Here is a 21,724-nt window from a genome sequence, read left to right on the forward strand (position 1 = left end):
AATAACCTGGGACCAGACTGACATCTTTATTTCAGGCCAGTTATAAATGAACTCCATTTAACAGACTGTTAAAAACATGATACAATATCTGAGGTTTATACTGCTGTTGTGAGTCACTAGTGTGTATGTGTGTGTGTGCAGACGTGTGTGTGTGTGTCAGCAGTGCAGTCAGTGTCATGGCGGTCAGCATCATGTCTGCGTCTCTTCTCCTGTTCTGCCTTCTTCAATGTTTCCTTCAGGTCTTCAGTCAAGGAAAAGGTAAGAGAGTGACCTTTGACCTGTTGCTGTGTTATTGTTGTTCCTTAGTTGACTGACAAAAATATTCAAGTGGCATAAAAACCTGCTGTTACTACAGCTACTGTTACTACAGTAGTGATAATTAGAAAAATTGCTGTGTGTCCAATGTTATAGGTTATAACAAACAGACAATATTTAGTCAGTGTCAAAATAGCATCATTATCTCTATAGTAACTTAGTGGTTAAAAACAAACAAACAATGGGGATGGCTAAGTAAAATATTACACACAAAAATTGTAACCTCCAATGCAGCCTTAAACATAATGATTAAATAGTTATTAAATTCAATTATTAAATTTTATTTAAATTATACTAAAAGTATAAATTAATCCATTAACATCATGACGTCTAATCTTCTTAATTCAAATCACATTTAAACAGTGACTTCATGAATTTGTACACTAATGTGCAAAAAAGACTTCTGCTCATTTCTTTACACTTTGTAAGCAAATTTATTTACATGTGCAAACACACGTTTTATGAATTGTAAAATTCTTCAGCACAGTCTGAACTCTCTTGGGCAGCTTTCTTGTAATTTCTTTAAAATTTGCCACATCTTATTTGGGCCTTCACTGTTCAGTCTTCATTTTTTAAGAATACATTTGAAGAGCTAATAGCTGTTTGGGAATCACCTCATTGGTGCTATAATACTATTTTATGTCTGTCAAACTGTGTTATCTTTGGCATTTTCTATAGATCATGTCATGCCACTAAACAGTGCAACTGTTGATAAACTGTCTCAAGAGCAAAAGCCAAACTTGGACCAAAGGGAATGGTTTGCTTTAAGTCTTTTATTAGAGTTTGTATGATACCATGGGGAGGCTAGGAGGATGACTGGGGACCGCACAGGTCAAGGTGAGTTGCAGATTGTTATCTTGCAGTGGAGGACAGAGCCATTGGTGGGTAAGCAGAGGCGTGGCTTAAGATTTTTGAAAAAGTACTGTAGACAAAAATGAATATATAACAGCTATAATCAAAGCTGTCAAAGCACCAGTAGAAATTAAATGACTGATTATTTAATTTTTTATCCTCTGTTAACTTTTTAACACTTCAGTTAGTTTTAGTTATTCATTATGTGTTAACCTAACATGGCAGAGCCTCCAGTTTTTCAGTTGCTCAGTTCTTCCAGTTGTGACTAAATGTGCCACAGGAAACAACCTGTAAATTCACACTTTTGTGTTTTTAGTGTTTCGTTCAGCTCCCGAGGCCAACACCGTGTTCCTGCGGCCCAAACGGGCCAATACATTTATGGAAGAGTTCAGACAGGGGAACCTGGAGCGGGAGTGCTACGAGGAACAGTGCGACTTTGAAGAGGCTCGCGAGTACTTTGAAGACACCCAGAAGACAGTTGGTTAAATTTAAAAAGGAGCTACTCAGCTCATTTCTACACCTGCATTTTCATTCTTAGATTCCACTAGAGTGCGTGATACACAGTTAGAAATTCAGTTGCAGACTCAAGTCTGAGCTTTTATGTTTGTTATTAGATTAGTTTTTTTTTTTTTTACATTTAAATGTTAGAAAAAAACCCAGAAAAAACAATAAAGAGTCCTGTTTAATGACTCCTGAATTCTAACTGTTGTTTTTTTGTGTGTACAAAACCTTCTGGGCTGTTTACTCTGGTGAGTTTTATTTCACATTAGCTACTATATGTTCAGCTACATCTGCTTAATTAATGAAAAGAAAAATAAGAAGCCAAATGAAAAGAAATGAAGAAAAACAAACCTAAAACTAAACTAAAACGATAAGCTTTCCAAGTGGTAAACTCCAGAGTTTTGTTTGTTCCAAGTAATTTAATTACTAAATTATAAAACGTGGATTTTAAACAACAAATATACGCATGTAACAGTCATCATTTATACAATTAATACTTGCGTAGATAGCGTCAACCAGACAGACAATCTGACTGGATCTGTATACAAACTGCAGAGGGTCAACAGATGTTTAGACTAGTCTTACCTTCATGATAGCTCTGACAGTACCAATTTTTCTTTTTTTCTTTCAATTCATATAGTACCAAATAGCAACATCAGTTGCCTCAATGCACTTTATATTGTAAGGTAAAGGACCCAAAATAACAAAGAGTACAAGCTCCTTCAGTACAGGAATCACATGGGATTTGTTTCCTGCTGCTTCAGTCTCAGGTTATAAATTTGACTCGGTAACACACTTAGCTACCACAGGTCCTCAGAATACTGGGGCTGATGTTATCTGGGCCTAGAGCCTTGCTCTGGTATAGTTTCTCCAACTGTCTTCAAAACTGGACAGAAATCACAGTAACGTTTTTCAAATAGGTGAAAATTGTACATGAAAAGAGATATGTATCTAGGATTAATCCTAGCTGGGATACTGGTGATGTGGTGCTTGTTCAGATGCTAAGCATAACTACAGTCTCTCTGAATTGTTAACACTTTAACTGCCACACACAAGGAGGAGTGCAGAATCCTAACAGTGTCTGTGTATTTGCAGTTCTTCCTCAGCTCTGTAAGAACAAAAATGGCGGCTGTGAACATTTCTGCAATGTGATCCAGGGAAGTGTTCAGTGCTCCTGTGCTGATGGGTACTTCCTGGCATCTGATAAAAAATCCTGCCATTTCAATGGTGAGAGTCTTAAGAATCTACCTGGTCTTTTACTCTGATAGCAGAGCAGTGAAATACATCACAGATCAGACATTAGAAACTATAAAAAGTGAAACTAAACTTTCTGGTGACAAAATCCAACGTCTAATTTATATAAAACTCTTGCAGAGACCATCAGATGTGGTTTCATCCTCCCCAAAGGGCTGCAGACAGTTTTGAGGGACCATCAGACAAAAACAATGGAGGGGAATATAACTGCACTTAACACCAGTGTAAACTCCACAGAGCCGATCCAGGATGCTGATTTAATGTCCGATTTAGTGGCTGAAAACAGAACCCAAATTCCAGCAAAGACCTGGACAACTTTGGAAAGTCTGATTGAGTCTGAAATAGAAGATGAGTCATATCGCCAGTCAGGGTATTGCCCACCAGGAGAATGTCCATGGCAGGTAGAGACACACATGAACATACCCACAACATGAAGCTGCATTAAAAACATTGATCAGATACAGACTATCACTCTCAAGTGAGTTTTTTGTTTTTTAACAGAGTTCATAGAATTGCTTGTCATCCTCACACATCTTCCAACTCTGGACAGGTTTAACAGTCTCATTTTGCATGGTTTGTTTTCATATCTTAGGCCCTCCTTTTCAATGAAAATGAAATAGTTCTTTGTGGAGGAACAATACTCAATGAAAACATCATCCTGACAGCTGCCAGCTGTGTAAACCAGTCAGATGACTTCAACGTCAGGCTCGGTAGGTCTGATGAGCCAATTACAAACCTTCACATACAATTCTAGGTCATCACATTCAGATTCAAAAATACCTGCTTAAGTTTTATTTTAATGATGACTGTCTGCCTAATAAGAATTTATAAATCTTTTATATAAATATTTTCTGTAATTTCTTTGGCACAGGTCCAATTCAATTCAAGTTTATTTATGCAGCGCCAAATCACAACAACAGTCACCTCAAGACGCTTTATATTGTAAGGCAGACCCTACAATAATGCATACATAGAAAAACCCAACAATCATATGACCCCCTGAGCAAGCACTTTGGCGACACTGAGAAGGAAAAACTCCCTTTTAACAGGAAGAAACTTCTGGCAGAACCAGGCTGGACACGATGGACTGGGGCGTCTATTACATGCTTTATGATATCGGCTTTTCTGTCTGGAGAATTTTCCTTGTCTGAAGTATGGGAGCATTGCAGCAGCCTATCGCACTCAATGCTACGTCCCCCTTCTGGCAAAATACTATTACATCAGTAAATTCGGAAAAACAGATTACAGATGTGACCACAGATTTGTAGGTGTCATATATGTATTCATTTTTGTTTTGACTGTTGTAATTAAAGTGTTTTGTTTGTTTCTCTGCACTCAGGTGAGTTTGACAGGTCAGTGAATGAAGGTACTGAAGTTGACCACAAAGTGGAAGCAGTCCTCGCCCACAGAAACTACAATGAGCAAACCTACGATAATGACATTGCACTCATCAAACTGGCTACACCTATCAAGTTCACGAGGTTCATCCTGCCAGTCTGCATTCCTGAGCAAGACTTTGCCAAAAAGGTGAAACTTTAAGCTAGTGTCAATAGAATAGATCTTTATTGTCACTGTTACAAGACGATGAAACACAGTTTGTGTTATCTCTGTTGGCATCATGTAGATTTACATTGAGATTGTTTTAGGATATGAGAAGAAGATATAAATAGACGTAAGTTTAAGGGCACCTACTCAGTGAATGTGTGTAATACGCAATAACGAAAGTATCTGCACAGTAACACTGTGTCCAGGGTGCGAGGAGTCCTTGATGATGATACTGGATTTCTACTGAAATCTGCCAGTATAATTTTCCCTGAGGGGGGTTAGTGAAGTGCCAATTGCCTGCTCTGCTGCCCTCACCACCCGCCGGCCGCTGCAGTTTCCTCTTGTCCCCCACAGTACAGCAGTTAAACCAGCGTGTACAGCAGTAGGTCAGAAGGCTCTAGATGGTGGAGCGGTAGTAGTTTACTAGCAGTCTCTGGGGTAATTGGGTAAACCTTTCTACCCTTTCTACCTCCTTCCCATCAATGTAAAGGGTGGAGTGCTCAGATTGCTTCTAATGTTAATTTATCAAAGTTTGTCAGAGGAACAACGTGGTCTGAGGCAATAGATAACAAGACAAGACTTAATGGCTGAAACTTTGTCAGTAAAAAATGCCCCCAAAATCATCACACATACTTAGTGCAGGTACTGCTCCAGCATTATACATGGACTGATAACATGATTAACCTTTCATGCATTAATTATGACAAGCGCAATCTGGATTTTTTTTTCTTAAGTATTTATCTTTAGCCATGAAAAGATGAATAAAAACACTTGAGAAAAAAATCCTGATCAAAGTTGTCATAATTCATGCATGACAGGGTTAAATAACAATGATTTCAGTGAAACACGTCATACATCTATAGTAACATTAAGGGACCAGTGGGTGGCAGGGTATGGAGTGACACATCAGTGTCCAATGTAATGTTTTAAGTGCAAGTATACCATGAACACTGACACAAATGCAAGAAAACAGCCTTTGAATAGTTGTCCGCTGTAGTGACCACTATGCATGAAAGGGTTAAAAACCTTTTTTTTTTTTTTTTTAATTCTTGTGGGTAATTGTGGACACCAGATCTGAGATAAATTGAGTCTTTGCGATTGAAAACCATTCTGCAAAGAAGAGTGACACAATATTTCTCCACAGTGATATGAAAAACTCCTTTGTCATTTTTCACAAATGTTTGTTCACAGTTCTTGCTGCCAAGGATGGAACATCCAGTTATTCATTTGGGAGTCAGATTGGTTGGGATAGCTTTTTTCTACTCTCTTAAATGAAATCATCATTTAAAAACTATCTGACTAATATTAACATTTGCTTGATGATCTAAAACATGTGAATGTGACAAATGTGCAAGAAGGTTTTAAAAAAAAAGTCAGTAAGTAAAATTTAGTTTATATATCACCCTCACAAGAAGTGCTACACAAGATCCAACAATAAATAAAAAAAATCAGGGACGGGCAAACAGTTGAATATAAACATGTCATTTATTGTATGTTGCACCTTTGAAACACCACAGAATCTTTAAATGCTACAGTGCAAATCCCACATCTGTAAGTAGTTGGTTCCTAAATCTGATTTCTTCTTGGCCAATGGTCAAATACTTTGAGGGTTGACTTTCCCACAAGCTAGAGCAGTCGCTCTATTTTATCTACCTTAAAAGAAGGCCTTTGTGTTTTCCACAAATTAAGCTTAAACATTTAATTATCTGGGTGTCTACTCCAGTTGAAGACCTGTAGTTACTACATAGCTGTAGTTATGCCATGTTTACATGACAAAATAAAAGAAATGCAGGATCAGAAACAGACAGCTGCCACTCTGGATAAATTTGTTACCTTTAATCTCAGGTCCTGATGCGGGAGCCAGTAGCTGTGGTCAGTGGTTTTGGACGTCTTGGGGAGGCTCAGATTCCATCCATGATCATGAAGCGCCTCATTGTAACCCATGTGGACCGTCAAACCTGCATCAAGTCCACTCGGTTTCTAGTCACTAATGGCATGTTCTGTGCTGGCTACAAATCTAGGGATGCTTGCCAAGGTGATGGCGGTGGGCCACACATCACACGTTATAATGACACCCACTTCATCACTGGCATTGTGAGTTGGGGCGAAGGCTGCGGACGCAAGGGCAAGTATAACTTCTACACCCAGGTGTCCAGGTACATTCGATGGATCCATGAGGGTATCAAGAAGCTGGTGCACAGTGGCACAAATGGCAGCAGTCAGCATCTTGCAATAAAAAGGCTTTATCTGTAAAACATGTGTAAACATCCACCAACACTCACAGTTATGCCTCTCATGTAATCCCTTCAGAGAAACAATGTTTATCCTTGTAAGAAAAGAGCTACAAGTCCCACCTGTGACAGAGAGAATTAGAGTCAATAATTGTTTATGAGGTTCCTCAGGGTACTACTCCTGGAACTTTTATATTTTTAATTTGGTTTATGTATCATCAATATTTTGTTTTTGTTTCAAATTCATGACTTGAGATGAATTTCTGTCCAACCTTCCCTCACTTTTGGCTTTGTATGGTCTTGATCTCCGTTTGATGTTCCAGTTTTTTCACAGATTCCTGTTTAACTCTTTCTGTTCAGACTGATTCCATTAAAGGGACAAACTGTCACTAACATGCCATATCCACTGAAACTTGATTTAATAATTTTGTTGGTCAGTATGATTAAAGTGAGAATGGAAAGCATGTCTGTGTCCATGTATTCTTTATGAGTTGCTGACAGAAATGAGCTTTTGAGCTGAATTTGAAAAAACTTCCAGCAATGTAACAATAATATAGCAATAGTTTGAAGTGTGATGTCCTCTTAAAATCACACTTTTTGTTTCTTTTTGTTTTTCTGAGTAAAGCAAACAAAAAAGATCTGGCTGTCCTACATAATTATGGGCTATTTTCCAACCTTCCTTTCATCTCCAAACATCTTGAAAGACTTGTTATAAAACAGCACAAAAAATCTTCTGTAGAGAAAGAGTTTATCTGAAGAGTTTCGGTCAGGTTTCAGAGTAAAGAAACAGCTTTGGTGACTTGTTACAAAACTCTATGGCCTCTGACAGTGGACTCATCTCATTCATTTTTTTTTCATGTAAATGAAGAGTCCTCTTAACACACTGAGGATAATTATGGAGTTCCACAGGGTTCCGTGGTAGAACCAGTTCTTTTCACATTATACATGCTCCCTCTTAGGAAATATCATTAGAAGGCATAGCATACATTTTCACTGTTATGCAGATGATACTCAACTATCCACGAAGCCAGATAACACACAAAAATTAGTTACTGAATGACCTCATTTTTCTGCTTCTAAATTCAAATGAAACTGAGGTAACTGTATAAATATTAGAAATATGATATGTCCTCAGATACTTACTCTGAATGGAATTACCTTGGCCTCCAGTTACACTGTGAGGAATCTTGGAGTTGTTTTTGATCAGAATATGTTCTTAAAAGCGCATATTGAACAAAAATGTCGGGCTGCTTTCTTTCATTTGCGCAACATCTCTAAAATTAAAAACATCGTGTCTCAGAGTAATGCTGAAAAACTAGCTGATCATCTTGATCCATGCTCAATCATCCAGGTAAGTAAATTTCCAAAAGTTGATTCTGTTGATCTGGATGTAGTGTTTTCAGTAGGAGAAACGTTTTGTCACTCATCCAAGTGACTTCTTCAGTCTCAGCTGACTACAGGTTTCCCCAAATCTTATAAACAGTACATTTGCATAATGAGAGAACCAGTGAGAGAACAATGAGCTGGGAGGTTAGTTCCTTCATCATAATTATACAAATTCTCATGACCATTGATCAACAACCACTGATCAATGGCCATGAGTACCATTCACAGAGAGTTGGGGAATGGCTGCAATCACAGCATTGTAAGATGGCGAAAGAAAAGGGAAAGACTATCTCTGAATCGAGGAGGGGGCCTAAGGGTACATCTTTTGCCATCTTACAATGCTGTGATTTCAGCCTGCAGTCAGCTGAGACTGAAGAAGTCACTTGGATGAGTGATGAAATGGTTCTTCCACTGAAAATACATCCAGATGACCAGAATCAACTTTTGGAGAACTAGCTCATCAGTTCAGGCCCCATCTTATCTTAATTACCTCATAGCACCCTATCACTCCATTAAAGCACCTAGATAGCAGACTGCATGCTTACTTGTGGTCCCTGGGATATTTAAAAATATAAATGGAGGCAGGGTCTTCAGTTTTTAGGCCCCTCTTCCGTGGAACAGCTTCCAGTTTGGATTCAGGAGACAGACACTATCTCTATTTTAAAGATTAGGCTTAAAACTTTAGTATTTGACGAAGGTTATGGTTGGATCGGGTGACCCTGAGTGAGCTGGGGGCTTCCTATGATGCACTATTTTTTCTTCACTCATCATTTTCACTCATTTTGCACATTATACACTTTGCATTTAATCATTAGTTATTCTTAAACTCTGGCTTTCTACCTTAGTGTTTCTTTTTGTTCTGTCTCCCTCCTCTCATGCCCAACTGGTTAAACAGATGTTTTCCTCCTGTTAAAAGAGAGTTTTTCCTTTCCACTGTTGCCAAGTGTTTGCTTAAAGGAGGCTTTTGAAATGTTGGGTTTTCTCTGTGTTATTGTAGGGTCTGGTCTTTACCTTACTAGTGCCTTGCGATAACTGTTGGGATTTTGCACTATAAAGATAAACAGAATTGAACTGATACATGTTTTTACGTTTCAAGTAATCACTACTCTAACAAAACAAGCATTACTAGATGGTAAGTAACAAGATCAAATTGCTTAAACTTAACTGTTATGTCCTAAATAGAAATTTAAAGATCTCTCCAGTGACTCTGCTGGAGGAAAATGAAGTTGCAAATGTCATAAAAAGCTAGTTTATTTTCGATAACATTGGTGTTTTTGCTGAGGAAAACTGTTATTTTCTTGAATAAAATTTTAAGTTGTAACCCTTATAAACTTATTACCAGATGTACCAGATATACTAGATGATAAACATTTGTGATGAAATCTATCCTCGTTTACCTCAGGCAAACAGACCTGTTGATCGTTCAGAGGTCGGACCTTTAGTTTGTTTTGTGTGGTTTGAACAGAAAGGCCAGAGTCCACGTCAAGAACAGAGCGTTTAGTGAAACTTGTGCTGTCTTTTAACTCTTTAGAGAATCATGTGAATAAAAAAAACAAATAGTTTTATAATGACTGGATATTTATCTGTACATAAAAAAGCACACCAGTAAAATGACCTGGGACCAGACTGACATCTTAGTTTATTTCAGGACAGATATAAATGAACTCCGTTTAACAGACTGTTAAAAACATGATACAATTTCTGTGAGGTTTGTACTGCTGTTGTGAGTCACTAGTGTGTATATATGTGTGTGCAGACGTGTGTGTTTGTGTGTCTGTGTGTGTCAGCAGTGCAGTCAGTGTCATGGCGGTCAGCATCATGTCAGCGTCTCTTCTCCTGTTCTGCCTTCTTCAATGTTTCCTTCAGGTCTCCAGTCAAGGAAAAGGTAAGAGAGTGACCTTTGACCTGTTGCTGTGTTATTGTTGTTCCTTAGTTGATTGACAAAAACATTCAAGTGGTATAAAAATACTCCAAGTTGGCACAGAATTTAACAACATTTTTACTGTCAGTACAGTCATGACACAATTAGCTCTAATCGTGTCACAATGACAGCTTGCTACATTATTATTATAACTTTGGTTACTTAATGGTTAAAAATATAGAATATAGGTACTACCTTAAATAATATAAAAGAATCCATTAATATTGTGACTTTTACAATTATAACAAGAACATTCATTCTTCAGCACAGTCTGAACTCTCTTCGGCAGCTTTCTTGTCTTTCCTTTAAGTCATCTTCAGGAATAGTTCTCCAGTTTTCTCAAAGGACATTAAAAGCTCTACTTTGGATGTTTCTGCCTTTTGCTCTGTTCTCTGTCAACATGGTCCCACACTGCTTCAATAATGTTGAGGTCCGGGCTCTGGGAAGGCCAAACCCTGACTGATTCTGGCACACTATTCATATTCAGATGCATGACGTTTTTCCTATTTCTTTTTTTTTTTTTTTTTTTTTTTTGGCCTGTCCCGTTTGGCTCTTTTGCCATCAGAATTGTTGTCTAAAGGCAAAGAAAGATGCCCAACGGATTTACTTTACCAAACTGACCATCCCAGCCTTGCCGTAATGGTCCATTTGATTCACCTTTTATTGTTTATTTCATTTTCACTTACTGAATACGGGACAGACTTGACTGGGGGAAAGAAGGGGAGAAAGAAAGAGGGAAAGAGAAACAGCTGAGATGAGGGACGGGGGAGAAGGGCAAAAGACAAAAACCAACAGAACGGGCAGAGAAAAAAAAATGCATATATCAATCACCTGGATCACCTGCTGAGAAAGAAAAAAGAAAGCAAGCAGAAGAGAACAAGAGTAATAGAATAAACAACATCACAATGATATATGGGAATATGACAGTAAATACTAAATATTAAACATTATTGTGCAGCACATAAGATCAACAGAACACAGTGTGCTTTGAGGTAGGAGCCAAAAAGGGTGTAGTTTGTGGGTGTGATCACCCGTGTGTACACCTGTGAGCATGGACGCGCTTGTTTTTTGTTTTTTTTAAAAGGTTCCTTCATGTAATAATCTGCTAGAGGGTGTGGGGGGGCCACAGCCCCGTCCTCCAGGGCGTGAAGCAGGTGTGGAGGAGATCAAAACTCCAGACATCCAGAGGCCCGTTTTTCCTATTTCTTACGGACATGACCTGACGATTTTCTTATTTTTTGTTCTCCCCTGAAACTCTATTAGTTATTAGCTGAAGTCTACATGTAATAGCCTTTGGAAATCACATTTCCATCAACTTTTATGCTCATCAAACTGTTTTACCCTCAGCTAAAGAAGCTGAGACTGCCAGGGCTCTGTGTGCGGCAGGCAGGGATGAGGACCCAAGAGCAGGACTCGTGGAAACAAAATGGCAAACACAAAAACCTCAGCTTTGTTGCTGGCATGAAACAGAGGCCAAACCATGAAAGCTATAACTAGAACACAGGCAAATCTGAGGGTACAGCACAACAGAGAGCAAAGGAAAACACAGGACCTATATACACAGAGGAGTAATCACAAAACAGGAAACAGGAGGGAGACACAGCTGGGAGAAATTAGGCCTAACGAGACAGGGGGAAGCACAACTAGACTCACTGCACATAAGACGTGGACCTTCAAAGTAAAACAGGAAACAAGAAACAAATCACCAAGATGCAAACTTGACACTGAACAACACCTATAATAATAGTCAAAACGGCACAACTAAAGAATCAGAACATAAATCATAATACAGAAGAATACCAACACATAATAACTGACAAAATTGGGCAAATTAACTATGACATCCATAATCATCACGTAGTTTCTAAATCATTTATTTGTTTTCCTCTTAATGTTACTGTTTTTTGTTTCAGCAACAGACACCTTATTATTTATGACACGATAACCTAACATATCGGAGCCTCCAGCCTTTTCAGTGCTCTTGTGTTTTCAGTGTTTCGTTCAGCTCCTGAGGCTCACGCCGTGTTCCTGCGCCCTAAACGGGCCAACTCGTTCATTTTAGAGGAGATCCTACAGGGCAACTTGGAGCGGGAGTGCTACGAGGAGCAGTGCAACTTTGAAGAGGCTCGCGAGTACTTTGAAGACACCCGAAGGACGGTTAGTTAAATTAAAAAAGGGAGCTTTTGCACTCATTTGTACACCTGTGTTTTTACTTTTAGATTCCAGTAAACACAGACTAAAACAATATGTTTTAGGTTCTGATTCTTTAGGGTTCTGGCTCATTAAAAGACCACCTACTCATTTTTGATTTGCATTTTTTTTTATGTCTGTGTTACATTTGATGTTCTCTGTTTCTTTTTAATTGCTCCTTGGGATGCACCCAGAGCTGCCGTCTTAATCCAGAGCCTGTTTATGTCATATTTGAAAATTTAGTTTAATGATCATCTTTAAACATACATAGAAAAAGGAGAAAAAACAAAACAAAAAGAGCATTGCTTAATTCCTCTCGGATTCTAACGTTTTTTGTTTGTGTGTAGATCACATTCTGGGCTGTTTACTCTGGTGAGTATCTACTTTCAGCTAAACTACATTTGATTAATTAATGAAATAAAATAAATTTTAAAAAAAACATTTATTTTCCAACTAGAAACTGCAGTTTGATAATTAAAATGTGTTTAGAATGTATTTTAATAATATTTTTGTTGATTTACTGTCATCAAATGTATTATTTTAAATGTAAATATTTGATTTAATAGTTTCACAGCAAAAATATAAACATTTATTAGTTTACTAAACACTAGCAGTTTCTGTTTTTGGTCTTTGGAGGTGGAAACCACTGCTTGCAGAGTCCCTGTCTGAATGGAGGGAACTGCACTCACAATGTGCGGGGGTTTACCTGCTCCTGCAACGCCCCTTACTACGGTCCAGTCTGTGAATTGAAAGTACAGGATGAGCCATTACAGACTATAAAGTCGTCCACAGCACAGCAAACCAAAACAGCAGGTCTGGCCACACCTCCGTAAAAGGACGGGAGATCAAAACTCATGATGCACTAATGGGAATTAAGAAATATCAGACCATCACGTATAAAAAAATGATTTGTTTTCCAAATCTATCTTAGAGATATCTAAGTGTCCGACTGAGAGTCCGACTGCTTGTCATCAGCTATGCACAGTGACCTACGAGTCCTTCCGATGCTCCTGCATGTCTGGATTCAAGCTGCACAGTGACGGACGGAGCTGTCTGCCAGAAGGTTGGATGCTCCGAAAAAACACTAGACTTTATGAGACCAGTTCAAACTGGTGAGATGAAGTTTTATTGTTGTCTTTGTTTCCACAGTCGAGTTTCCCTGTGGAAGACTTCCTGAGGAAACTCTTTCCACGTGTCACCATGGTAACTGTCCCTGGCAGGTAAGATCCTCTGGTACTGTGGTGTCAGTCTAAATAAAACCAGAATAATAAATAAATTGTCTGTATACTGCCACCAGGTGTCTCTGCTGAACAGCACACTGCAGAAGTTGTGCAGTGGTGTGGTGCTGGGTCAGCGGTCCATCCTTACCTCTGCCCGCTGCCTCTATCAGGACTCAGAACCAAAACCCTCCAACCTCTATGTGCTTGCTGGTAAGAAAATGCTATCACAATTATTGTTATCACACCATGATAACACTATAATAACTACTACTAAATTAAAATATAGAAAGGATGACGTATAGACATCAATTTCTCATCCATTCAGAATAAAAATCTAAAAAAAGTCACGTCATTACATTTTAAATTTTACTGTTTTTAAATTAGCTTCTGTTAGTCAGAGTTTGCAAAAGAACAGACATCCTGTACTTAAGTAGAAGTACAAACACTAGTGTTGAAAAATACTCATGTAAAAGTAGAAGTATTGATTCAGCTTCTTTAATCAAGTAAAAGTGAAAAAGGGGCAGCTCTGAAATGTACTCTAAGAAAAAAAGTAAAAGTAGCTTTTTGGAGGGCGTTCTTTTGTGCAAAGCTCACTGAACCATGTGCTTTAATAAAGTATTAATAAAATATTGTCAGTAGGGCCAGAAAAACTTTATTTTAGTCTAAATTTTTATTCTAATAAATGTAAGTGCAACATCAGCAGAGGAAAATGTAAAAATACATGTTTCTATTTTCTGTTGCATGTATTGCAGAGGGTGGCTTTAAAAGGAAAGTATGGTCAGGGATTAAACTCAGATTAACCAGGTGGGGAAACCTAAAATCAGTTGTAATTGGCTCAGTGTGGGGAAAAGAATCGCACTTTAACTCCTGACACATCAGTTGGACGTTAAAATTGTAGGGAGTGAAAGTAAAAAATTGTCAGAAAAACGTATTGGAAGTATTTGTACTGTATATATATTTCAGGCTGCAAACAGGATGTGCTCACAGACAATTTGCCCAATTAAAAAACAAAAACATGGATTCAGTTCTATCAAATGTTCAAATCACTGAAGACAATATTAAACCCAAACCAAAAAGTGGAAGAACTAGCCCTTACACACATTAAACCCTGAATAAGCCATTGACATACTGACAAATTAATGCAGTGTATGGACAGGTTTTACATCTTTGTTTCACTCTAGAAACTATATTTCAGATCAGATGAAGACAAATTGATTCAAAAGGTTTCAAAAGCCAAAGCTGTCCATCAGAAATTGATGGTTGACTACCAGCTATCCCAGCTACCATAGGGCGAAAGGCAGGGTACACTCTGGACAGGTCGCCAGTCTGTCGCAGGGCTAACACAGTGAGCCACACAAGCATTCACACTAACATTCACACCTGTGGGCAATTTTGAATAATCAGTTAACATAACCCCACTAGCTGCATGTCTTTGGTCTGTGGGAGGAGCCCGGAGTACTTGGAGAGACCCCACACAAACTCCACACAGAGAGGCCCGGCCAGTTGAACTCAGGACTTTTTTGCTGTGATGCAAAAGTTCTAACCATCATACCAGCTGCATTCATTCATATAAAAATCTTTGGCTGTGGCTGTACTTTGAGACGTTTATCTGTTATTAATTCATTTTTTGAGCTGCAGAGCGCTGTGTGCACACTGCTGAGTAAAAGGCACTGGTGTGCACTACACTTTTCATTTACATCATGCAGTTCTTTCTCTATCCATTAAAATTAAGTTATTGCAAAATTATTATTTTCTTGATAAGTGAGCAAAGTTACAAATTCAGCAGGGGACCAAATATTGATTTCCCACAGTGTGGATCAATTCATTTCTTAACTAATTTCCTTTGTCTCCCAGAGAAACAGAGGATGCTCTTCACCGTCAAAGCGATGTACCTTCACAACGGTTATCATAAAGGTCACCATGAAAATGACCTCGTCCTCCTCGAGCTAGCTGACTCCATGACCTTTAGCCCCAGCCTCATCCACCTCTGTTTGCCCACCAAAGACTTCAGCGAGAATGTCCTGATGCATTCTGGGAGGACTGGGATTACAGAGAGTTGGGAAATCAGCAAGAACCAGAAACTGGTCTATATGACGCTGGACGATTGTCGCCGTGAGCTGAACATCCCACATCCACTAAGCAACAAAATGTTCTGCATGAGGAAGCAAAATGAACCATTAAAGTACCAAAATGAAACACAAGAGAGCCCAGGAGCTCAGAGACACCCTAATGTACACCTTGAGATTCCAAAGAGAGGCCACAGGCATCAAAACAGACCTTTAGGGAACCAGATTGGAGTCCAGGGAAGGCTTCAAGGGCGCACGGTGAATAGGCTCCAGAATCAAACCCAAAACAAAAACACTAACCTCAGGCTGCTGAATAAAACAGCAAGCTACAACCACACTTCAAAAGCTCTGAATTTTGAGTCCTCGCATGGGGTCAGCAGGTCAAATTTAGAAACCAGCAACAGGCCATGTGGTGGGCTGATGCCAGGGTCGCCTGTAGCCACAGTAGAGCAAGGCACAGTGTTCCTGACTGGGCTGCTAATCTCATCACCGTCTGAGTGTGAGGCCAGCGGCGGTGGTTTGGTGTTCAGCAAACTGTCTCGTTACCTGAGCTGGATCCGAATGAGGCTGGAGGTGATCGAGAAGTTAGCCATGACTCCCCAAGTGAGACAATATCCAGAAGCTCGCTAACAGATCGCCACCATCTGAAACCGATTCACCTGTTCTTGTTCACTTGTAACGTTTTTTGTTTTCTTCTTATTAACAGCTGCCCTCCCTAAAGACTGAAAACTTTGAACATAAATCAGTTTTGCGATGAGTCTCTTGTCCTACTTTCAGTTTCTTTTTTCCAAATGGTCACAACAAAAACACAAAATTGAAACTTTCTGCTGCTGAACTTCACAAACGTTAAGTCATGAATAATATTTGTATTTGAAATGTGTAAATTAAAATGCTTTTGAAAAAACAAATTCCAGTCTCTTAATCTCGCGATGATAAAAGTTCAGTTCTGCTCAAAATAAAACCTTTGACACCCACAATTCATAGCAACAAATGTAATAACCAGATACAAGCTCTACAAACCAACATCTGTTTTATTCGACATGTTTTTAAAGTAAAAAATAAAGGAAATATGAATTGAGTGAAAAAGGTTTCCAGGAAAGCAGCCCTGTAGAATTGTCTCATAGACTATGAGACAGAGGACAGAGGAGGGAAGGGATTCTGTTTGCTGACCACGAGCTTCTGGTGCTGGTGGGAGATGTAGCCTTTGATGTGACCCTGGAAGACGACAGGAAACACAGAAGAAGAGCTCAGCGTTTATTTGCCAGTTCACCTGAATCTAAGTGGCTTTTTATGTTCCAGTTTCCTCACCATGTAAATGAGGTTGGCCAGGATACATTGCACCTCGTCGATGTCGACATCCTCCACCTTCATCATCCTCAGAGCCACCAGGAAGGCCTCCAGAGGCAGCTGGTGAGTCCTCAGCAGCAGATACCTGCAGACAGAAATCAGTCAGGGTACGGTTCATGTTTTCGGAGATTACAGAGAAAATTATTTGCTGTTAGTCATTTTTTTGATTGAGATTACAGAATAAAACTATAAAATCTGAATAATATCCACAAACAAGGGAAAACACCTAAACAAGGCGCTAAATTTGAGGTCCAAATGCTCTCAAAAATGAAGGGACCAATCTTCATAAACAAAAAAACATTAAAAAAAGTAATATGTAAAAAGAATTTGATTACATTTCAGTTTGTGTGTGTGTTGGTAAAACAGCTACTGAACCACTCACACTTTCTTGAAGAGGTTCCTGTAGGTGATGATCTTCAGCTTCTCCAGGATGAGGAAGATCCCGCAGCGGATGAAGAAGGTCTCGTGTTTGGACAAAGCCTCATTCAGCAACAGTAAGTTCCCTTCACTGACACAAACATTTACCTGTGAGCCCACATGACGTGATGTCACTTCCTGTGATAATGCCACTGCCCCTCTCCTTACCTCACAGCTTTGGTAACATCAGAAAACTGCATGAGGTCATACTTCCTAAGGAGTTGATGAGTTGGCATGTGACCCTGAAACACCAACAACAACCAGTTACCCTGGGAACCATTACACTGCTCCCATGATGCAACAGTCCTGAGTGTAAACTGGTCTGGACTTTCTAATCAGGATCTAAACTGGTGTAAACCCATTTTACCAAATCCAAAAAGGTTCTAAAGTTTCTTACCAGCAACATCTTGACAGGCAGCAGGTAAATGAGGATCATCCTCTTGTTCTTCTGGCTGGATCGATGACAGTGATCAAAGGCGTATGACAAGAACTCCTCGGCTACAGAAACAAAAAATGATTTTAACTGTACTCCAAACCTGAATCGTTTAACAATTTCAAATAATGTTTAAGCCGACACTGCGCCATATCTGTAGCAGTGTTACCCAGTTTGAAGTCACTGTCGAACATGGCTTTGCGGCCCACGTAGTATTTGTAGGTGACCTTCTGAGCTGGACTGTAGTCATTCTTCAGGTTGGAACTATCAATGGCTCTAATCAGAGGTTTGCACAGGTGCAGCTTATTGATCTGCAACACATAAACCTGCAGCTATAACCAATCACCAAATCTCCATCGATGATTCATAAACTGGGTGTTTCAGTCACTAATTATTGAGTTTAGACCTTGAAATAAATCTTGAAGAGCTGGTTGCTCAGAAACATCATCCCCCACTTCTTTGAGTCCTCAATACCTGCACGACTACCAACATTGAAAATGTCAATATTAACAAGGACGTCCATTAAACATGAAATAGTGCATAAAATGGGAATTATAATCAACGCATACACAGAGGACGTGTATATTTACTGACTTGTCACTGGCACAAACTCTGAAGCAGCTCATCAGCTGCTCTGCTGCTTTCTCCAACATCTCGCTAGGCTGACCTTTACCCTTCTTCTGTAGCTGCTGCTCCGCCTGGACACAATAAAATTAAAACCCACTTTCAATAACTTTCAATCACACCTGAAGGTTTTCACCTGTAATTTCCTGGTCCTGTCTCTATACAAATTTCTTTACGTCAGCTGTTTTATTTGCATTTATAGAGGAAAATGGTTACATTTTTTAGTTTTCTTACTATAAATATAAATACAATACTGAGTACTCCTCATTTCTTTATATATTTTGCTAGGAAAATGGGAAACCAGTGCAAGCATACATGGAAATATAGCATATAAGGCAATCACAGGGTTGTTACAAATCTAACAAGGCTGAAAGTCAATATTTGCAAAATCTAAAGAAATGAGTTGAGGCTCAAGACTTTTGTGCAGGACTGTAAATAAATACACATATATGGATGAATTTGACTGCTGAACAGATAAAAGAAAAGCCATTACGTTGTTGGCGAATATCCGGAGGTCCAGAGTGACAGCAAACATCACTGGCAGAGCCCTGAAACAGAGGGCAGTGATGGTGCGTTCAAAGGCAGCACGTTAGAATCAGCTTCAGTCTGCTACTTTGAAACTGAACTCACCAGTTCTCCTCTTTGTGGGACTGAAAGGCCTTCAAGAAGGACGTGAGGAGTCAAGGAGCTGATCAGACTGATTAGTGATTATTTACTGAAGGTCAGATTGTGTGATTAAGAGACCAAAAAGTCACTTTATGAAGGATATTGAACAACGAGCGTCTGGAACTTGTAGGCTTCAACAAAGTCATGGTTGGCTACAGCGTAGGTACACCTGAAACACACACACAGCCATTTTCTTTCACCTTTATGTCCTCACAACACCACTAAAGCATCACCGTCTGATCCGTCGGTCCCACCTGAGGTGAGCTGCGACCATCTCATCGTACGGCGGCTCCAGAACCTGCTGACACTTATCCTCTGGACTCGCCAGCTGTAACACACACACACACACACACACACACACACACACACACACACACACACGTGAGGCTGTGTCCTAGCAAAATTCAGAGTTTATGCGAGGCAGCAGTGGCTAACCTGGAGACGGGGGTTGGCAACATGCGGGTGTTTGAAGGACAGCAGCTCAGCACAGAAGGAGCCCTCGCGGTTGTCGATGGCCTCGTAAACCTTCAGGAGGAAAATGAGACAGATTCCAACCAAATTACATAAAAAATGTACATTTCAGACACAGTTAAAGGTCAGAGGTTACCTGCTGCAGGTACTGGTTGATGGTGATGTGAGCCATGAAGGCCTGCTGACCCAGCAGCTGTCTGGACCTGAAGAGAAAAACCAGTTTAACTTCACTTCAGTTTTCCTGTTACTCATGTATTCATGTTATGAAACAAACAAACGTGATGATCTCAAAGCTCCAGCACAAAAGAAACATTATTGCTGCACAGTTTGGCTGCTTGAAGGGTGAACCTCAACTTCAGCACAGTAAGAGTCACCACAGCAGATCATCGTCCTTTGTCGCACCAGCCCTCTGCATCCTCCTTCACTACATCCAAGACTCTCCTCTGAGGTCTTCCTCTTCTTCATATTCAACAATCTTTCCTAATATATTCCCATCATGATTGACCTCTGGCGCTCCTGGTATCCTTTCCACTTATTCACTTGCACACACATTGTATCTAACTTCCTTCTCTCAGATCTCTCCCTTTACCTGCACTAATCTGTTATGAGAATCTCATTCCTTATTATCTTTATGATGTTTGCTGGTCAAGATTTTTACTCCTAGTGCCTGGGACCAGCACTAGTGACTTGAATTACTTTGTTTGCATTAATGTAAATCAGGAATAATTCAGTTTTATTTTTTTCTGTAGAATCGTTTGATAAATAAACGCAAGCATTATTTTTTTTTTATATTTTTATAAATAATTGTTTGATTTATTTATTTTATAACACGTGTTTTACGTTCAGGTGGGTCTAAATCAGTTTAAATATAGAGCACATAAGAATATTCAATTAAATTTTCAATTCAATTCAATTTTATTTATATAGCGCCAAATCACAACAACACTCGCCTTGATTTGTGACCATTATATGGTCACTATTTTCTTTTACTTCATATTAGCTTATGATAACTCCTCTTTACAACCTGCATCCACAAACACTCTTAAATTTAATATCGGAGGCTGATTTTTATATTTAAAAAAGAAAAATGAAGACACAGAAACAGAAAGTCTACGATCTTATTTTATTAAGATCTTAATAAATTAAATAAAAGCGGATTTCTCGCCGGGTTTCTCTGTGAAACTGACTCCAACCAGGCAGCAGCTCTCTTTTCGCTTTAATTCCTTCGTTTCCGGTTAAAATCCTACGTTTAATCGCAGTTTCCGGTTGATAACAGACAACAAGTAACAACACAAACATAAAAACGAACAACAGACAACTACCTACCTTCAAAACAAAAATTTAATCTGAAAATAAGTCCCAAATCCACTATTTGCGTCCATTCAACTGATGCACACCACAACAACGTCCGGGTCTTTGGGGAGGGGGGTCATACTTCCGCTACATTTCCACAATAAGAGGCTATAATTCAAAATAAAAGCATTACACTATACCAGCTATCACGACGAATGGTCAAAAACAACTAAATATATGTTTTTACATATATTTTATCTAAATATATGTTTTTACATATATTTTGACATGCATTTTACAAACATTTTGACATGAACACACTCTCTCTTAAGTCTTTATTGACACACAGCTGAATCACAACCTCTCTCTTTCTGCAGCAGAAAACAAACAAAAAGCAACAACGAGAGCAGAACAATTATTTGGTGTTTTTGCTGACTACATGTTTTAATTTAATTAATTTAATCTTCAAATTATCTTTTGTTTCTGCTTAGCAGCAATAGATCCGGAGAAACAACAATGAGAAAGCAACATCATCAAAAACAAAGACATGAATCTTTTACCTCTGACTCCAGAGGGCACCATAACACCACAGAGTTTGCAAGACCTAACATTGATTTGATTTATTTTAACACTTTGATTCAGCAAATGATATAATGTTGATTTACATGTGACTTGATGAGCAAGTGGCAACCACTAAAAGTCCCTGCTAGAGACCTTTAATATCTGCAAGAAAAGGGAGCCAAATTTACTGTCAGGTAAAGGGGAATAATTTTAATTCCATTCTCTATATTATATACTGCAACTCTTCAAAAGTCCTAAATAATGCTCCAGCTCTTTAAGGCTCTTCTCCATATGAAAGCTCACTTCTGTTTGATTTCCCAAAATCTGGAAGAGAGCTGAGGGGCAACACCTAGATCCTGTGAGCTGTGATGTTGGAAACAGAAAATTCAGAGCAGTGTACATAATTTAACATTATTAACTCTGGACAGGTT

At 39.0% G+C, this 21,724-nt stretch overlaps 4 protein-coding genes across 5 annotated transcripts in view; 2 read left to right on the plus strand and 2 right to left on the minus strand.

The window, feature by feature from the left end:
* Nucleotides 1–131: 131 nt before the first annotated feature.
* On the plus strand, nt 132–7,156 carry LOC146547106 (coagulation factor X-like). Of its 2 annotated transcripts, XM_085263607.1 has the most exons (7): nt 132–258; nt 1,484–1,648; nt 2,764–2,895; nt 3,043–3,323; nt 3,515–3,632; nt 4,262–4,449; nt 6,313–7,156. In XM_085263607.1, the coding sequence occupies exons 1-7, from the start codon at nt 177–179 to the stop codon at nt 6,718–6,720; spliced, it is 1,374 nt and encodes a 457-aa protein (XP_085119733.1). In that variant the 5' UTR covers nt 132–176; the 3' UTR covers nt 6,721–7,156. The 2 variants fall into 2 exon arrangements, with proteins under 2 accessions (XP_085119733.1, XP_085119734.1); XM_085263608.1 differs by lacking the exon at nt 1,484–1,648 and having other exon boundaries at nt 158–258.
* Nucleotides 7,157–9,852: 2,696 nt separating this feature from the next.
* On the plus strand, nt 9,853–16,389 carry LOC146547107 (vitamin K-dependent protein Z-like). The gene is made up of 8 exons (XM_085263605.1): nt 9,853–9,969; nt 11,999–12,162; nt 12,543–12,567; nt 12,832–13,008; nt 13,127–13,258; nt 13,345–13,415; nt 13,493–13,625; nt 15,270–16,389. Exons 1-8 carry the CDS (start codon nt 9,888–9,890, stop codon nt 16,109–16,111), a joined length of 1,626 nt encoding a protein of 541 aa, XP_085119731.1. The 5' UTR covers nt 9,853–9,887; the 3' UTR covers nt 16,112–16,389.
* Nucleotides 16,390–16,494: 105 nt separating this feature from the next.
* pcid2 (PCI domain containing 2) lies at nt 16,495–20,866 on the minus strand. Its single transcript, XM_085263610.1, has 15 exons — nt 20,766–20,866; nt 19,576–19,642; nt 19,404–19,493; nt 19,223–19,296; nt 19,072–19,137; nt 18,933–18,974; nt 18,796–18,850; nt 18,273–18,376; nt 18,085–18,160; nt 17,848–17,989; nt 17,643–17,743; nt 17,414–17,487; nt 17,211–17,336; nt 16,790–16,913; nt 16,495–16,696 (listed from the first exon to the last, which is right to left on the minus strand). The coding sequence occupies exons 2-15, from the start codon at nt 19,609–19,611 to the stop codon at nt 16,607–16,609; spliced, it is 1,200 nt and encodes a 399-aa protein (XP_085119736.1). The 5' UTR covers nt 19,612–19,642; nt 20,766–20,866; the 3' UTR covers nt 16,495–16,606.
* A 68-nt stretch (nt 20,867–20,934) lies between these two features.
* The window catches only part of tbx19 (T-box transcription factor 19), a 22,944-nt gene continuing 22,154 nt past the window's right edge, over nt 20,935–21,724 (minus strand). The window contains exon 10 of the mRNA XM_085263609.1: nt 20,935–21,724. This exon is cut by the window's right edge and continues 1,998 nt beyond it. The gene's annotated coding sequence lies outside the window, so the exon portion shown is untranslated.

The sequence above is a fragment of the Mchenga conophoros genome, linkage group LG23 (genome assembly GCF_057382185.1).
Source record: "Mchenga conophoros isolate Kocher_MC1m ecotype Shallow Benthic linkage group LG23, M_conophoros_male_GT1.1, whole genome shotgun sequence".
NCBI classification, from domain to species: domain Eukaryota; kingdom Metazoa; phylum Chordata; class Actinopteri; order Cichliformes; family Cichlidae; genus Mchenga; species Mchenga conophoros.

Excerpts from the sequence above, each read along its gene's own strand:
- LOC146547106 (XM_085263607.1), top strand. The coding sequence starts at position 177 with ATGGCGGTCAGCATCATGTCTGCGTCTCTTCTCCTGTTCTGCCTTCTT. Across the intron at positions 259-1,483 it reads GGTCTTCAGTCAAGGAAAAG|TGTTTCGTTCAGCTCCCGAG; the intron begins GTAAGAGAGTGA and ends TTGTGTTTTTAG. Across the intron at positions 4,450-6,312 it reads AGCAAGACTTTGCCAAAAAG|GTCCTGATGCGGGAGCCAGT; the intron begins GTGAAACTTTAA and ends CTTTAATCTCAG.
- LOC146547107 (XM_085263605.1), top strand. The coding sequence starts at position 9,888 with ATGGCGGTCAGCATCATGTCAGCGTCTCTTCTCCTGTTCTGCCTTCTT. Across the intron at positions 12,163-12,542 it reads TTGAAGACACCCGAAGGACG|ATCACATTCTGGGCTGTTTA; the intron begins GTTAGTTAAATT and ends GTTTGTGTGTAG. Across the intron at positions 13,626-15,269 it reads CAACCTCTATGTGCTTGCTG|AGAAACAGAGGATGCTCTTC; the intron begins GTAAGAAAATGC and ends TTTGTCTCCCAG.
- pcid2 (XM_085263610.1), bottom strand. The coding sequence starts at position 19,611 with ATGGCTCACATCACCATCAACCAGTACCTGCAGCAG. Across the intron at positions 18,161-18,272 it reads AGAGTTTGTGCCAGTGACAA|TCGTGCAGGTATTGAGGACT; the intron begins GTCAGTAAATAT and ends CAATGTTGGTAG. Across the intron at positions 16,914-17,210 it reads AGGAACCTCTTCAAGAAAGT|GTATCTGCTGCTGAGGACTC; the intron begins GTGAGTGGTTCA and ends TTCTGTCTGCAG.